The 19,155-nt window shown below is 33.3% G+C and overlaps 1 protein-coding gene and 1 long non-coding RNA gene across 2 annotated transcripts; both read left to right on the forward strand.

Moving 5' to 3' along the window:
- The first annotated feature begins 8,347 nt into the window (after positions 1-8,347).
- On the forward strand, positions 8,348-10,901 carry LOC130646772 (NADH dehydrogenase [ubiquinone] 1 alpha subcomplex subunit 6-like). The gene is made up of 3 exons (XM_057452544.1): positions 8,348-8,513; positions 10,032-10,160; positions 10,708-10,901. The coding sequence occupies exons 1-3, from the start codon at positions 8,388-8,390 to the stop codon at positions 10,834-10,836; spliced, it is 384 nt and encodes a 127-aa protein (XP_057308527.1). The 5' UTR covers positions 8,348-8,387; the 3' UTR covers positions 10,837-10,901.
- Positions 10,902-12,812: 1,911 nt separating this feature from the next.
- Positions 12,813-14,549, forward strand: LOC130646788 (uncharacterized). The gene is made up of 2 exons (XR_008982784.1): positions 12,813-13,241; positions 14,233-14,549. It is a non-coding gene; the product is annotated as an uncharacterized LOC130646788 (long non-coding RNA).
- The last annotated feature ends 4,606 nt before the right edge of the window (positions 14,550-19,155 follow it).

Consider the following 19,155-nt stretch of genomic DNA (forward strand, 5'->3'; position numbering starts at 1 on the left):
TCACGATGAGCTCACTTGACAGCTTTTTCCAACCTTCTAAGATCCACTCGATTACTTTCCTTCGCGGAGGTGGCTTCATATTACCTGCTTTTGTATATTCGTGGATCCCTTCACTAAGCCATGTATCGTAAGCTTCGGTAACATGAGCTTTGAATGGCTTATTCCACGAAACATCGGGGGCTTGAATATACGGAGTACAACCACCGGGGACGATAACTGAATCAACATTGAAACTTTTCAAACGTTGCTTGATTGTTTGCATCATGTGGCATTCAAAGGAATCCCAAGCTAACAATCGCTTTTGAAAAGAAAATTTACCAATAACTGTTTTAATGTATTCTAATGTCAATTCCTCATTCATCCAAGCATTTGAAGATGAAGCGATAATACATTTAGATTTGTATTCTTCGTTTAGAGCATTACATTCCCGCTTTGCACCCCCAAAAACGATGAATGGTTTGAGCCGTGTTCCATCAGCCTTTGCTGTAAGGCACACAGAAACTCTGACTTTCTCATGGCCAGTGGTCTTTAAAGGAATGTCTTTCTTTCCTTTGCTTTCTACAGTTGTCCCTGAGAGCATGTCAGACCAAATTGCAGTTTCATCCATCGCAATGATTGAACCAGCGGAGTATTTAAATTTTCTTTGTAATCGTCGGCACTGTAAAACATACATGACAAGTTTGTCGACCATACAACTAGGATTCTTTTGAGCGGTAGTTGTTCTTCTCCTTAAAGAAAGTCCGTTTCTTTTCATAAATTTTTCCAACCATCCACGACTGGCTACAAAGCTCTCTTTTACAGCAGGGTCATCGGTGCTTTTGTCATGGATAATCTTTGCTTTCTTCATTATTAATTTTCGAGAAACTCTAAGCATTGCTGATCTACGATCCATTATCCAGATGAGTACTTCTTCTTCTAAGTCGTCGTTCGTGAGCTTTCTTCCCCCACCATCAAGTCTTCTTCTTTTCAGTCCACCTTTATCAGCAACCCTGGCTTTGATGTCTTCCATTTTTGCTCTCCATTCACGAACTCTCCTCTCGTCAACATTGTATCGCCTTCCTGCTTGGCGATTTGAATAATTGATTGCATATTCCACGACTTCCTTCTTCAAGTTGTCGAAATAGATTCAGACGATCTGGGAGAAAAGGATGATGAGTTTTTAGTCGGACATTTACCCATTGAACTATCCAAACTAACGAAACAATTTTTGAAATCTGATAAAAACAACACGATGATCGCAAAAGTAACGGGAAAAAGGAAACGAGAGCTTGGCTTGGTCGTCCCTGCCAAGTTTCTTTGCTGTTCAACCAACAGTAAAATTGCAAACATTCTTTATGAGGAACTTAATAAGAAGAAATGTAAATTTAGCTATTTAGAACTTAATGTAAATGAATATTGCAATAAGAAGACTATAGAGTTCGAATAAAAGCATTGAAATCTCATTTTCTCTTGATTTTCTAATAAGCGCCGCATTTGAGGGTGCGGCGCTTATTAGAGGGCGGCGCTTATTTCGAAATTTAAATTTTAGGTGCGGCGCTTATTAGAGGGCGGCGCTTAATAGAGGGCGGCGCTTATTGGAGGAAATACGGTATTACTATTGTATTTTTTGTTTGTTTGCAAATGAAGTTCAAAATAATTGCTTGTCTAAAAAAACGTAATAAGCGTTCCTGCTGAATTAACTTACCCTGCCAATAAGCGCCCCCCAAACGATGAAATTTTTAAATAAGCGTAACTAGCTGTTTCCCGTGGAAGAATCCACTGTATTCCATTTAATTTATGTAGCAGATATATGTCCATCAAAAAACAAACAATACAGCAGTGCGCATCTTACATCTGCATTATTATATAAATGACCAAAAAAATTAAAGGTTTTCAACAACTGCAGTATTTATGTGACATTCAAAATCTAAATCTACTAAAATTACTTGCTCTGACCATCTGACAAATGCGAAAATTATTCGGAAAGAAGTTTCCAAAAGCATTTCAACATACATCTCACCCATAAAATTTAAATCACTTAAAACGCCACATATATACAAAAAAGCTGATCAATGTCAAACACAAATCTCTCTCATTGTATATGTTAAAATCAGTTAGTTTATTGCAAACCCTGCCAAAGGTTGACACACAATGTGAAAAATAAACAATAAATTGTGCCTCTGACAGAATTTTTTATCTAAGGTGTAAAAAAAGGGATTTGCAAGGACAAATTATAATGCAATAAAACATTATTTGATATATTGCATACAGTCCCTCCTCACCAAACTTTAGACAAAATGCCAACAAAATAACGGTGTTTAAACCTAAAATTAATAAAGTCTTTTTAGCAATTTGCATGCTGTTTTACCATCAATAAAGTAAACAAAATTTCAAATCTCACATAGTATTCTGTCACAAATGTTCATAAAATATATATATAAGTCATAATAAGTCATGTTAAACAACAGCAATCAATCTGTATATAAGTTCATTTTATGTCAATTTTTGCACCAATTTTGCAACACAAAATACAAATTCTAAATAATACTAAAATCTCTTATTTTGGTCCTTCGCATACCGACGGTCTCCCACAAAAGTTTAATCAAAATGTAAAAAATGAGAGGTAACGACAAAATCAAAGTTTGCAAAATTTAACTATTTCAGTACATATATCTACTGCATATGCCCTCTAAAACAATATTTTAATCCAAAATGCCAAAGAAAAACAGTTTGCAACAAAAATCAGTTATTTCGATAATATTGCATACACTCTTTCCTCACAAAAGCTTCACAAACTGTAAAAAAAAGAATGGTTGTAGGGAGTGCTTCTGATTCAACAAAAAAAGTTTTTTTGACATATTGCATCTAGCCCTTACCCATTAAATCTTACACAAAATTTCCAAAACTATATACGATTTAGAACACATCAAATTTAAATCGAGAAGGATCAGTCATTTCGATATATTGCATGGAGTCCTCCCCAGTAAGAATTTATACAAAATATAGAAAAACAAAGCTTGCAAGGTGTAAAATTGAATTCTTCTTCTGTGGTCCTTCCTCGCAAAATTAACATAAAATGTCAAAAAGGTTCAGATATAACATCTAACACAACAAAAATCAGTTCTATCAGTATATGTCATGCCATTGTCTTCCACCAAATGTTCCCCTTAAAGTTTCACAGACACAGCCTGTAAATTAAAAACAACTAACATCAGGTGTTTTGGTCTATTTCATACCATTCTGTTCCAAATAACTTATAAAATGTAAAAATTGAGTGGTAAAACAGAAATGTCAAAAAAAATAGCTTACGAAGAGTATAAAATTGAAATCAACAAAGTAGCTCTTTTGGTGTATTAAATATAAGCCATACGCACAAAAGTTTACACTAATTGTAAGAAAATGGTTGTGTTTAGTAATTCTAAATTAAGAAAAGTCAGTTCTTTTAGCATGCTGATTAAGGTTTTTGCCCACAATTTGAAACAAATTAAATTTTCATTTTAAAAATAAGTAATTTCTGAACTTTATTTTCAGAATATTTGGAGGAAAAGAACTTCGCAAACCAAAAAAAACCTAGGAAAATGTTTAAAATTTTCAGGGTTAATAACGTTTGATGTGTTTTGTGGGAATATATATATACTGGGAATCTTCAGTTTAAAGCTAGCATTAGCTAGCTACAGCAGCTAATAGCTAGTCACTTAAATATAAACTGGAGACTTAGCTAGGTATAAAGAACATGGCTACATATATATATATATATTCCTAGCTAGCTAGCTAGTTGTTGTTGGTGGTTGGCTTTTTATGATGCTAGCTATAAAACATGTCTGGCAACAATAATATAATCAAAACTGAAAATAAAACATGAAAAAACCTTACAGAACCTTGCTATGATTAATTTATAAAACCATGCTCTTCTTCAAATGTTTTTTTAAAGATTTATTTTGAATGAAAGAGTAGAGAATACTCAAAAAGAACAGCCATCTTTTTCGTAAACACAATTTCCGTTTTATGCTAGGAACTTCATTTAACAGTCCGTATGCTTTGTGAATATCTAATACCGTTTCATATGTAGCGATACCTATATATGTATGCTAACATAGAGTTTTTTGGCATAAGGGTATATATATTTATATCGTTATTAGCAGCGGGTTATATATTTACACCTTATGTGCGATTTCTATGCAGTACATCCCTAATTTTTTTAGTTAAATTTTAGCGTACGGCCACGTCATAAGAAAGTGACCCGTGATTTCCGTGTCGTGGACTCACAGTTTTACTCACGCAAGGGAATTAATATATAAGACTAGCTGAATACCCGTGGGGGAATCCACTGAATCTCTCATTAAACCGATGTAAGGGATACCAAACGAAAACATACAACACAGTAATATGAATTTTTAAAAGTCACAATTTGTATTATTCTAGTTTATAACCACTAGAACAAAACGTCCAAAAAAATAAATATGTGCAGCAATAAAAAAAAAAAATAAAAGAGAAAAAAACCCTGGGATTGAAGTTGCTCACAATCTGCATTATATTTGTACCCGCTGAAACAGAACAATGTCCAGCAACAAATAAAAATGCAAAAAGTTTAACAAAATCGAAGGTGGCTAACAAATCTGTTAAAACTATATACTTGCTTTGCCATACCCGAAACATAAAAGGGAAAATGGTATACCAGACATTAGAAAAAATCGATAAGTCACACAAATAAGGTTATTGCAAAGTTTCCACAACGTACAGATTCTAATGCATCATACCAAATTAGCTATTTAGTCTATTGCATATAGCAACCTTCCCAATGCGCAAACGTGCAGTGCATGATAACAATGCAGTGTTTTCGAATTGAAGAATCGAATATTATTTTACACGGTAACGTAACAAATGTAAACATTGATTTAACTTTGTTTACATTAAGGTTTATTATAACGACATCAACCACTTCGCAGCGTTAAAAACAGTAACAACGAAAAAATACTTTCTACATTTTATATAAACTCTTCTCTATTATATACACGCTGTATTTTATAAGAATAGCGTTTTTTTTTCCCCGTTTCGGCCTTCATGTTCTTAGCTTTCCCTGGTGTACTTGCCCATTGTTTTGGAGAGAAAAAGGTTCAGTCATACAAATTTTTATATTAAAAGAAACAACCAAGCTTAGACATATTCTTAGGATATTCTGACCCATTGTTTAGAGTATATTCTTACAAAAAATGTTAAATATGTTCAGGCTAAAGACAAAACATATTTAACTTCATATTAAAGGGAAAGTTTAGCTGGAAGCGTGTAAACGACTTAAAAACGTCGCTTTACATTATAGATTCTTATAAAAATTGTGTCAAAAGAAAACGCATTTACGCTCAAGACTCAACAAGGAACTAAAAATTTAAAGGAAAAGCTGAGCTCTGAAAGTCAAAACGGTTAAAAAAAAACGTTACACACCTAAACTTATCTCTTTACCAGATAAACTAAACAACACACCTGCCTTTCTTTGGCTTTCTCAGTTAGCTAGCGTCTCTGGATAAAAGACCAATCAGTTTTTTACTTCGATTATTAAACTTCGCTTCATCCCAAAGAAAACAAATTGAAAATGTATAGCTAGCTACAATTGTCTGATACATTTCCAATCAGTTCTCTTTTTGACGTTATATTATCGTACGTCTTTCTTCTTTATAACAAATATTTCTGGCAACAACATAAACTTTTTTTATTCTCGCTCGACATCAACAGTCGCTCTACAATGACAACAGTTTTGTTTACTTCTGTTTTGTTTACTTCTTAGATTCGAATTATCATTCGAATTTGATAGTTTTTTTAAAAGAAAGCAACTTCGGTCCCAGAACACAAAAAAGATAGAAGAAACAAATAAGCTTTAATCTAACCTCGTGATGAGTAAACCTTGTTTGAAATAACTTTTTTCAGGATTACTTTGAAAAAGAGACAACTTTCTTCGCTTCGGTTTTCATTTTTCAGTTAATAAACTTTGTTTCCGTGAGATACGGCGCGCACATGGTAAACCGGGGGTAAAATTTAATTATTCTATCTTAAACGACCAGCGGGCTTTTACAACAAAAAAACAAATAAAACCATTTGAAATTAAAATAAAAATTAATTTTAATGAGTAAGGAAAAAGAGTTTTATTTTAAAAAAAAAATAAGAAAAGAGAATTAAATATTTATATAGTAACCCCCTGATTTGCGTTTTCTTTAACTTGGTAAATTTTAGCGTAACGCCACGTCGTAAGAAAGTGACCTGTGATTTGTGTGACGTGGCCTCACCGTGCGCACACACACACAAGGCGTATTAATATATAGACTAGCTGAATACCCGTGGGGGAATCCACTGAATCTCTCATTAAACCGATGTAAGGGATACCAAACGAAAACATACAACACAGTAATATGAATTTTTAAAAGTCACAATTTGTATTATTCTAGTTTATAACCACTAGAACAAAACGTCCAAAAAAATAAATATGTGCAGCAATAAAAAAAAAAAATAAAAGAGAAAAAAACCCTGGGATTGAAGTTGCTCACAATCTGCATTATATTTGTACCCGCTGAAACAGAACAATGTCCAGCAACAAATAAAAATGCAAAAAGTTTAACAAAATCGAAGGTGGCTAACAAATCTGTTAAAACTATATACTTGCTTTGCCATACCCGAAACATAAAAGGGAAAATGGTATACCAGACATTAGAAAAAATCGATAAGTCACACAAATAAGGTTATTGCAAAGTTTCCACAACGTACAGATTCTAATGCATCATACCAAATTAGCTATTTAGTCTATTGCATATAGCAACCTTCCCAATGCGCAAACGTGCAGTGCATGATAACAATGCAGTGTTTTCGAATTGAAGAATCGAATATTATTTTACACGGTAACGTAACAAATGTAAACATTGATTTAACTTTGTTTACATTAAGGTTTATTATAACGACATCAACCACTTCGCAGCGTTAAAAACAGTAACAACGAAAAAATACTTTCTACATTTTATATAAACTCTTCTCTATTATATACACGCTGTATTTTATAAGAATAGCGTTTTTTTTTCCCCGTTTCGGCCTTCATGTTCTTAGCTTTCCCTGGTGTACTTGCCCATTGTTTTGGAGAGAAAAAGGTTCAGTCATACAAATTTTTATATTAAAAGAAACAACCAAGCTTAGACATATTCTTAGGATATTCTGACCCATTGTTTAGAGTATATTCTTACAAAAAATGTTAAATATGTTCAGGCTAAAGACAAAACATATTTAACTTCATATTAAAGGGAAAGTTTAGCTGGAAGCGTGTAAACGACTTAAAAACGTCGCTTTACATTATAGATTCTTATAAAAATTGTGTCAAAAGAAAACGCATTTACGCTCAAGACTCAACAAGGAACTAAAAATTTAAAGGAAAAGCTGAGCTCTGAAAGTCAAAACGGTTAAAAAAAAACGTTACACACCTAAACTTATCTCTTTACCAGATAAACTAAACAACACACCTGCCTTTCTTTGGCTTTCTCAGTTAGCTAGCGTCTCTGGATAAAAGACCAATCAGTTTTTTACTTCGATTATTAAACTTCGCTTCATCCCAAAGAAAACAAATTGAAAATGTATAGCTAGCTACAATTGTCTGATACATTTCCAATCAGTTCTCTTTTTGACGTTATATTATCGTACGTCTTTCTTCTTTATAACAAATATTTCTGGCAACAACATAAACTTTTTTTATTCTCGCTCGACATCAACAGTCGCTCTACAATGACAACAGTTTTGTTTACTTCTGTTTTGTTTACTTCTTAGATTCGAATTATCATTCGAATTTGATAGTTTTTTTAAAAGAAAGCAACTTCGGTCCCAGAACACAAAAAAGATAGAAGAAACAAATAAGCTTTAATCTAACCTCGTGATGAGTAAACCTTGTTTGAAATAACTTTTTTCAGTTTTAATTTGAAAAAGAGACAACTTTCTTCGCTTCGGTTTTCATTTTTCAGTTAATAAACTTTGTTTCCGTGAGATACGGCGCGCACATGGTAAACCGGGGGTAAAATTTAATTATTCTATCTTAAACGACCAGCGGGGCTTTTACAACAAAATAACAAATAAACCATTTGAAATTAAAATAAAAATTAGTTTTAATGAGTAAGGAAAAAGAGTTTTATTTAAAAAAAAAAATAAGAAAAGAGAATTAAATATTTATATAGTAACCCCCTGATTTGCGTTTTCTTTAACTTGGTAAATTTTAGCGTAACGCCACGTCGTAAGAAAATGACCTGTGATTTGTGTGACGTGGCCTCACCGTGCGCACACACACACAAGGCGTATTAATATATAGATTAATTCACGGTAGTTGTGTACACCATTCTCACTTTTTTTAAGATCTTTTAAATAAAATTAAAAACATTGAAAACATATAAAAAATGGCGCACATAGCAAGAGTAGCTAAATCTGCGCCTGTTAGAAAAATTGCCAAACCATTATTGTCTGTAACTAGCAATGAAGCAAGAAGACGAGTTTTGAATTTATACAGAGCATGGTATAGAGAGGTAATTTTACTTTTTTCAGTCCCTAGACATGTGTGTTAGGTTTATCTTCAAAGCGAATAAGCATAGCTAGCTATAGAGGTCCTGTTCCGTTTTCCTGGTTGTGACCAGCAGAGTATATCATTTATATATCCACTTTTTTTTCAAGTAAGTTTGGAAGAAATTTAAATTGATAGCTAAAATAAGCCCAGTTTAGGGAAATTGACACTTGATTATGTTCCTAGGAGGTGCCTAGTGGTGGTGGTTATAGCTCTCGTACTCTGTGTGGGTGACCAGGGTTCGATTCCCCTTGACGGCGATTCAACATGGGCGAGTTAATGTTACCATAGCCCCGGGTTAACCCAAGCCATGTGAGGGAAATTGGGAAGATGGCACACTGTTTGGGCCGTTGAATGTTGCCGGGAGTTGTCTAGTAGAGTGCGGGCCCTAATTGGGTCTGCGTAGCTCAAAATGAGCATTATATACTCTAGGACTCTTTATCTAAGCCATGGCCCCTCCTGGAAATAATAGGCAGGTTATATCCCTCAATATTTGTGAGGCTTATCATGTAAAACATGCACATTTATCTATCTATCTAGTTACCTGGTGCGATAAAAAATAACTAGCATCGTCCTGTTCCTGAAATTTTGTAGCCTCAAAGTTATAAACACAATGATATTGGCTTCATTATTGTTATTAATACAGTGATGTCTGATAGTGCCTTAACGTCAGACGTATAGACCTCTTTTAATGTTTACATTTTCTGCAGTAAGCTCTTTAGGCTTTAACAATTGCATGGTAGGCAAAAAGATGCAGGCGCTAGGTAAAGAGAGGTCCTTTTTAGTCTGTTTCTTCGCACGAAGGTATCGTTACGACTTTATATGTATATATTTCAATCAGAAGTTATCTATCTACACTCGATAATAGTTTTCTTCAGCAAGCTTCAGCATCTTTCTGCCTGCCACGCAGTTGCTAGAGCCAGAAGGGGTTTACTGTGGAAAATGTAAACATTCAGAAAGGTCTATGTATCTGACGTTAAGGCACTGTCAGGCATCACTATATTAATAACATAATAGGTGTGTTGTGTTTAATGAATAATTATAAGGATAAAAATAGATCATCATTCACAGATGTTCTCATTAATGTTGTAACATTGTTTGAGTTGTCTATTCTATTAATTACTTGTACCCACCCCTTGTATCATCTATTTATTTCATATATTACCGAAAACCTTCATGTAACAGACAATCAGAGAAATTAGTGCTCTAAAAAAATATAACAGGGTCATATATAGTGCACTAAATGACATTTTTGGTACTTTTATTTAAGTCATGAGGCAAGAAACAAATTAAATCATATATACACCAAAATAATTAAGAATGTTTATCATACTGTTGATCCAGGATTACACTAACCATGAAACTAATTGTTAGTTTTCTAGCAGTTATATTAAGACAAGTATCATCAATTAAAAGTTTGTGCTTGATTTTCTTGTTATCTATAAATACCACCAATGTATTCTCAATGTCCTGTTTCTTGTAGGTACCACACAGTCTAGAGTCTCATGCACTGGATATCACTGTCAAACAAGGAAGACTGAAAGTTCGAGAAATGTTTCTAAGAAATAAAGACGTCAAAGACATCAGGATTATTGACATGCTGGTCATCAAGGTAACTTTTTAACTGTTGTGTTTTTCCTGCATTAACCATTGTTAAAAAACATGCACAGCTATATTTTATTTTCATAAAGATTTTTTGGGCCAACATCAAAACTTTTTTTGAGTTCAAAAAAGGGAACTTTAACACGATAATTTTTTTTACATGTTACAGTATAAAGGATAAGAAATTTGCATACCAAGTTATTAAAATATTTACCTTCAAAAATAACCATCAGTTTTATTTTTTTAATACCTTTCAAAGTTACACAAAATTGAAAATATTTAGCGGCGTGATTTCCTGATGATATCTTGACAAAGGCAAAGTTAATAATGATCTAATAATTTTGAACAGCAGGTTGAAATGTAATGTCAGCATTTTTTGAAAGCAATCATAGATTTCAAATCTTTAAATCTTATTTACTCCAAGAACTAAAAAAGGTTTTTAACAAAATCCAAAAAACAATTTTTTATCCTCTCTAAACTTATAATTCATATTTCGTGCAATTTCCCCTTCTAAAACAACTCAGAAAAATTAATTTTTTATTGTAATATTGTTTTAGGGAACGATGGATTTGGAAGAGACCCACAAAATGTTCAAACAAAAGGCACATATAATGCAGCACTTCGATGAGCCACTCAACCCACAAGAGAAAAGTTTTCTTTCTAAGTTTTACGATGGTTATGATTAATTTTGAAAGAAACAGTATAGCAATGTGTATATAGCTTATAAAGAAAATAATAATTTTTCTTGCTTTTTTTGCCTCAACGTCAAAATCTATTCCACAACCAATTCGCTGGTTCTTACCGGGGACCGAGATTGCCTTCCAATATTAAATTCAGCTAAAATTTAGGCTATTTAGGAAGCCTCATTTCAGTTCACTTTTATCGTGAAAAAGGGCTAAGAGCCTTTGGTTTCCAGTGTATTTAGGCATCCTTGTAACAGGGATTGTTGACCGATGTCAAAGCCGCTACCCCTTACTTGACGATGACGGCCTCGATGTTAAAAAAGGAGCTGAGGACGAGGTTTCCTATTTAGGCTTGTTTGCAAGAAATTTTTGCTTTAAAATGATGCTTTGTTTTTATTTTTCTGACAAAAAAAGGTCGCAGCGAAATAAAGCATTACGTCACTAAATTTTTTGATACGTAGAATTTATTTATCGCAATTTTTCTACCCAACCTTTTAATCAAAAAGTGTCAACTATAAAATAATTCGAATGACAAACTCCACAAAAACTGGGTTTTTTGCGTTCACAAAGTAACAACGGACAAAATGACTTTTAAAACGCATTTTTTTTTTTTTATCGTCGTAGTCGAAAACAATGCAACGAAAAATACCAGAAATACGAGAATACGAGAGTCTTTATTCTTTTTTTTAAATAAAATTAACAAATTGATATTTCTTCCCATAATGAGTTTTACGCTTCGTTTTGTTAATTCTGTTTCATTATAAGTGTTTTTTATTGCGCCCCACCGAAGGGGCGCACATTTAGTGGACCGCGGGTATATAGTGTTTGTGTTGTGTATGGCAAAAAAATTTTCCACTCTTTACTTCGCGGGGGACTTCTGCTCGGTCATCCAACCCGGATCTGATATAACACAACCAGTGTGTTTGGTACCACCAAGACAAAAAAAACACCCATCGAGCAAAACTTTTTTTGTCTTGGTGTCCTTGTTGTCTCTAAAGATTTGAATGCGATAAAAAATGTTAATCGAGATTCTTTTGTTATGTTAATATGAAGCTTTGTAATATGGAGCTTTGTTTGTCTCGTTTAATGTGCTTAAATGTCGCTGCAGCCCACGTGAATTTGTTCTGCCCGGATAATGAACATTGGCCTGATTAAGTACGGCAGCTTGCACCGATTAAGAACAGGGCAGAAAATACATAATCAGGGCAACATAATCAGGACAGGCCGGCTTATTACTCAAAAAATATTATTTGGCACTTATAAAAGAAGGGACATATAATCAGGGCAGGCCAGTTTATATACGACAGTGTAATATTATTTCTCATTTTTTATAGAACGAACATAATCGGGGAAGGCCGGCTTATGTATGACAGTCAAATATTATTCCAGACTTATAGAACAAATATAATCGGGGCCGACCGCTTTTATATCATTCGTCATCACTTCTGACAAGCGAATAGCCCTGGTGGCAAAGTTGTTGTTGCTCTCAAATGAAACGAAATTTCGCGGCAAATACTAAATTTTGGGATTCGCAAGTTTAATAACTTTTCACCAAACTTAATTCCCTCAAAAAGAATAATTTAGGTTCCGTGAAATTTTGTTACTTCAAAGTATATTATGCTGAAATGTATTTACTACAAGATTAGTTTTAAACTAAGAATTACGTCGAGACTTTTTCTTCCGCCATCTCTAGTTTTTAGGGGTGTTCTATCTTCCAGAGAATGTTTAATTCACAAAAGTTCGAAGAAAATGCCAATCACAGCCTGCCTGGCCAGCCATTATATCAGCGTTCATAATCCGGTCACCACTACATAACCAGTGCAAAAAAAACATAATCGGATCATGTGTACATAATCCGGCTGTCCCGGTTGTAAACAGGCCGTTTTCGCAATCTGGGCAGAACAAATTTAGCTTCAAGAAAAGATTTGTTTTTGTGTGAGATACGTTGTTTCCAAACCTGTTAACAATAAGTAAGTAGAAGGATTATACTTATGTCTTATATGAAATTAAACTCAGAACGGATCCTGGCGTTGATCCAAACGCCGCATTTTATGAATGCATCACAATTTAAAGTCAATCAAGAACAGAACATTCCGTGTATGGCCATGACTAAAACTGCTTGCATTTTGTTGGTCTTCCCTTCCCGATGGTCTGGCTTGTCGTAATAGCTTTAATGATGTAGCTAGGGAGCTAAATACTTATTTTTAAATTCTTGCATTTTATAAGTTAATAGTCGTAAAACTACTCTCACTTGTACTACAGCTATCAAGCTAGAACTGCACAAAATAGTGCTTTCATTAGAGTCCCTTTTTTCAGAAGCAACAAAAAACTTTTATCCTGCCCTGTGTAATTTTATCAACGAGGGTGCTGATAAGCCACATACACCGTAAAAAGTATAGGCGTTTTTGGTGAGTAAAATAACTTCTAAAGGAACCTTTGTGAGGCTGCTATCATGTATTCTTGCGGTCAGAATGTTCTCCTTCGTTGCTATCCGATGGAGAACAAAGTGGACTTTTCACGGTCAAACCTTCAAAGTAGCAACCTTACTTAAACAGAATTTACATGTAAAACGTCGTTAAAATGTCGCAAAATGGCAAAAATTAAGCAGTATCTAAAACATATTAAAGATTTGACTAAAAAAAAAAGAATTCCTTGAAAAATCCAGTATTGTATTTATGAAGATTTCACCACAAAAACATTAATTACGGCATTTGTACCCCATTTCATAATGGCTGCCCGTGATTGGTTGACACGAATCAGACCGCAAGAATATATATAAAAAGATATTTGTTGAATCATGAAAAAATATTGTTGTTCATTGCACGGAACAGTCAAGTTGAACTAATAAATTAACCAATAACATAACATAGTTAGCCCTTGCAGTACAACTAGACGCTACCCACAGTATGTTACAGGTTTCTTTGTTTTCTTCCCTTTTTTATGTTTTTTCTTGAAATTATAAATGATGTTGTTGATTTATCAAATCTGACAAATTTATTAATTGAGTGTCTACCCTTTTTTGTATCAACTTGTTCAATTCAATTCGAAAACAATGACCAATCAATTTCCTCGATAATAAACAAACAAATTTGTAAAATTCAATAAATTGATTTCAACAAAATAAGTCCTGTATTGTCCACAGGTTTGAAAATCTTGTATCGCCTGCTCAATATTATACTTGTTTAACAATGATATCAAAGCCAGCTTGACTAAATTTATATATATATTTTTATTTATATAGTATACCTTTTGTGTATCACATGGCATTGATTTGTATCTTTTTAATAAATTCTAACTTTAAATCAGATAAGTAGACAATAATTAAACAACCTAGTATTAATTCAGTTCTGGTAAAATTGTATTCTTCTTTCTCAATTTTAAATATACTTTCTTTTTCAGATCATTTGTTATGAAACCATGCACCATCAGCAGTTTCGAAAAATCTTCAACGAGAGAAATTTTTAAGGATTTTATTGGTAACTTAACAGAGTAATAATTCATTGAAATTGAAATTGTTCAGAAGTTATTATATATATTCGAATCGTGAAGTTCATACATAGCAATCCTGCATCCTGGAATTTTCGAGATCAGTTATAAAAAAATCCAGTTAAAGTTTTAACTATTGTTTTAGAATATATACTATATATATGTAAAAAAAAAATTATTTTTTATTTATCAAGTTGTATTTTACGCAATAATAATTGAGAATTAGGATACTTATGATGTGTTTATATACCCCATTGTTCTCCGTTTTAAAGTCTACTTCAAATTTCAGAATCTTTTAGGCTAAGGACGGAAATCTTCAAGTCGCAGGGCTTCTTATTTAAAAATTTTCCCCTGGGCAATAAGCTTATTCACAAGCCTCTATGCAATTCCGTACTGCATTTCTGTCATATTTGGCGGAAAATGTTTCAGCAGAATAGCTTTCAGACACAATTTGTTATTACAGCACAAGAATTTTTGGAGATTTGATAAGTCAAAAATGTATGCGTAAGTCTTTTGAACGAATTTTAACCAAAAATCAAAAGCAATGATTAAGTGAAATTACACAACAAGAAGGCTAGAGGCGTTTTTAAGTGTACATATATTTAATCAAGATCTAACTTTATAGATAGAGCCTTAGCCAAATGTGAAAATAACGAAAATAATAAGTTCTAACACTGCAGTTTTTATAGATTTCAAACGTCCACCATTTTCCATTTTAATTTTAAATCCCGTTCTAAATTTGAATGTTTGAAATCGTTATTAGTAATTCGGGGCGCATTAGTGGTAACTATGGCTAGTTTAAGTATATCTTATATTGAAATACTCAATAAACGATGGTTTGTTTTCAATAAAGTCAGTATTAGTTGTACAACTGTTGTGAAGATAGATAGAAATAATTCTATCTCGGCAACCTCGACCTCAGGTCGATTTTCAGTTTTAATTTACTGAATAGGAAAAATGGTCCAGCATCGTCCCAACAATAGAACTATTTTTTGACGAAATATCAGCTTGATATTACCCTATTCCATTAAATTAACGAGTCATGAAATTAACGCGTTTTTTTTAAATTCGTGTTAATTTAATGACCTTTAATTAAATGCAGTGTTAATTTAAAGACTTGATTTCATGACTCGTTAATAAAAATACTGTTAATTTGGTGACTTTTTTATAATATATAAAAGCCTAAAAAACTTAAAATTTTTTTTTACAAATTTTCTACTATTTCCTTCTCATCGGACGATAGCTCAACGATGTTCTCCTTTCAGCGATCTGTTTTTAAATAGCTTTTGTATAATCTTCATCCTCTATCCAAGTGGAAAATTAACTGAAAGCACTCTTCTTTTTTTTTAATTTTTTTAATTTTAACATTGTCTTTCCAAACAACGAAAACTTTTATTTCGATTTCCAAACCGCCTTGTAATAGGAGGAGACCGCTTTATTACCGTGAATTCGACTGTTGTCGTAAATCTTTGCTTCGTGTGATATCGCATATCCTCAAATTCGCGTTAAATAAATGCATTTTTGAAAACAACCTTGCTCAACAGCGTTAATTTAATGCCTTTTTTAAAATAATTTCATTGAACCGCGTTAATTTCTTATGACCGTTAATTTAATTCGCGTTAATTTCTTGACTCGTTAATTTTATGGAAAAGGTATTCCTTTAATTCAAATTTTGATATGCATGTTTTTAACGGCAGCTTTGTCCCCAAGGTCCTTTTTCAGAAAATCTCAGACAGCGATTTTTATTGAGATATATTAAACGACAAAGATTGTTTGATTGGGGAGCAACGAAAAAGGCTGGTTATTCGATGAGCTGGTGTGTAGCAATGCGTCACAGGCGCCCTTTCTTGGAAGGGCAGAAATTTGGGGCGTAAATAGAAAACAAGCAAATCAAAATTCATAGGGAAGTGAGCGATTTTCTCACCTTTTTGTTTTGGCTTAGCTAATGTTTATTGCATTGATAATTACTAACTAAATAACCATTGTGTATGTTCTCCTGAAATTATCATGGCGATGCAACAATATCATGGGGAATGGAATCTGAGTTGCCGTGTGTGTAAAGTGATAAATTGTTGTTCTTTGAAGTTCATGAAGGTCATGCTAGCTATAGCTATAAATAATTAAAATATTTTCCATTCTATTCCTTACATGCATTATAAATATTTAAAATTAACATCACGTTTGCATAGCTTAAGGTAGCTTTAAAGCGTAAACTACATGAATAGCAAATATAATGTCCGCTAACTACAATTTTTCCATTTTGTTATAGCTAAACATTGTAATTGTTATTCATCCGTCTTGTTTTTTTAAGATCCTTCACTATTGTAGGATTAGGATAGCATAAATTTTAGTTGGTGATGATTTTCTCTGAAAATTAATTATATGTACTATGATTTGCTGGTAAAAGATACACGACTGATTGTTTATACTGGTTGTAGGAAAATCTGGTTTATTTAAAAAAATAGGGTACCTCAATTGGTGTAGTGTTTTGTGGTGGTAGTTTTATTCTAAAGATTAAATAATGATGTGATCTCCTTCGCGGCTAACAAGTTTTGCAGATTTGAACCATCCCATAAGATTTGCACTAAACCATTTCTATTAGCGATATAATTTTTAAATAGGAACTTTCACGAATGACTTTTTAAAAAAGCCTGTCATATGAAAAACATGCCAAAAATTGATTACAAAAGTTTAAACGAAAGCGACAACATTAAATAAAATCAACTATAGATATATGGCTACTTTTGAAATTGCAAGAAAATAAGAAACTGACAAATTTGTATTGTTTCCAGAAGGCTTGTGGGGAGTCCAGTGTATTTAATGCTTATTTTGAGCTATGCATACAATTCCCTGTAACATCCATCGGCCCACAACAGTGTGCCATCTCCCCAATTCCCCTTACATGGCTATGATAACATTCACTTGCACATATTTTTTTAAAATCTTTTTTTCGTTCTTAAATTATTCAAGATCTTAAATATTCAAAATCCGGGATCTTATGATGTCATAAGTAAGATTTAAAAAATGCTGATATCACATTTCTACATATAATTAAAGATAGGCCATTCTTAAACTACAAACTTTGCACATGCTAAGATATCATCAAGAGCATAAGTCCACACTGCTTAAAAGTTTTGATATTAAGTAAATTTGCAAGATATCTCAAGTAATAATTTAAGGTTACTGTAAAGGAAAAAACTCACTTGATGAGTAGTCTCAGAAAAACCCTTATAATTTATCAATACTTTTATATATATTTTTTTAAATTTTTTTTGTTTCCTAATGTTTGATGGAAGACTTTTTTGATGGTGTTATTTTCGTGAGATGTTAATTTTCCAAAAATTACTTCCTGGTTAGAAAGTCAGACAAGAAAGTGGTGAAGGACGTGAAAGTTATATCAGGGGAAGAGTGTGTTTCCTAGCATAGGTTGCTGGTTTGTGATATTATCTTTAAGAGTGTTAAAGAAGCCAAGGGAAAGTACAGGCCCTGTCGAAAAGTCTGGAAGCTGAAGGAAGAGATTGTAGCAAGACAATTTAGTGCAAAAGTTCAGCAGTTAGCCCACAATGGTCAATGTGATAGTGACAATGTTAAAAGTACTTGGACTACTTTGAAGAATTGTCTTCTAGAAGCTTCTGATGATACCTGTGGGTGGACGAAAGGACCAGCTAGACATAGACAGACCTGGTGGTGGAATAATGAGGTTGACCAGTGTATAAAGGAAAAGAGGAAACTTTGGAAAGAGTGGAAGTTAGGTGGTAGTAAAAATATTTACTTAAAAGCTAAGTGTCGTGCTCGCACAGCAGTGTATAAGGCCAAATCAGAAGCAGAGAGAAACAGATTTGCAGATGTGTTAAGAAGGGAAGACCAGCACAATGAGGTATTCAAGATAGCAAAGCAAATGAAGAAATCTAATCAAGATGTTGTAGGTGAGAAGTGTATACGTAATGATGAAGGTGTTTTGACTAACACAGAGGAGGAGAAAAGGGTAGAATTAGGGAAGAATTATTATCAGAGGTTGCTTAACACTGAGTTTGATTGGGATAAGGATAATTTGTCTGATGATGATGTTGTAGAAAGGCCAGCTATGCAGATCGAGACAAAATGGGTAGTGGAGGCTATTAGGAAATTGAAGATTGGCAAGGCTGCAGGAGTATCAGGTATTGTTGCAGAGATGGTAAAAGCATCTGGATATATTGGATTTAAGCTTATTACAAGTCTTGCTAATCAGATTATAAAGGATGGTGCTATTCTAAGTGAGTGGTAGTCAAGTGTAATAGTGAATTGTTTCAAGGGCAAGGGTGATTCATTAGAAAGAGATAACTATAGAGATTTGAAGTTGGTTGATCAAGTAATGAATGTTATCGAAAGAGTGATTGATAAGTTACTTAGAGAAAGAATTGATATAGATAAGATGCAATTTGGTTTTGTTCCAGGGCGTGGCACTACAGATGCAATATTTTTTACTCAGACAGCTTCAGGAAAAGTATTTAGGAAAGAGAAAGAATATCTATTTTGCCTTTGTAGATTTAGAGAAAGCTTTTGATAGAGTGCCACGTAAAGTTATTTGGTGGGCTATGAGAAAGTTAGGTGTGGATGAGTGGCTAGTTACGATGGTACAGTCTATGTACAGCAATGCTAGAAGTCGTGTCTGGATTAACGATTCACTTTGTGATAAATTTAGTGTAAATGTTGGTGTACATCAGGGTTCTGTACTTAATCCTTTGTTGTTTGTTCTAGTCTTAAAAGCGCTGTTGATGGAGTTCAGAACAGGTTGTCCATGGGACTTATTGTATGCAGATGATTTGGTTCTCATAGTAGAGTCGATGGAAGATTTAG

Source organism: Hydractinia symbiolongicarpus, chromosome 1, assembly GCF_029227915.1.
Source record: "Hydractinia symbiolongicarpus strain clone_291-10 chromosome 1, HSymV2.1, whole genome shotgun sequence".
In the NCBI taxonomy this organism is placed as follows: Eukaryota; Metazoa; Cnidaria; class Hydrozoa; order Anthoathecata; family Hydractiniidae; genus Hydractinia; species Hydractinia symbiolongicarpus.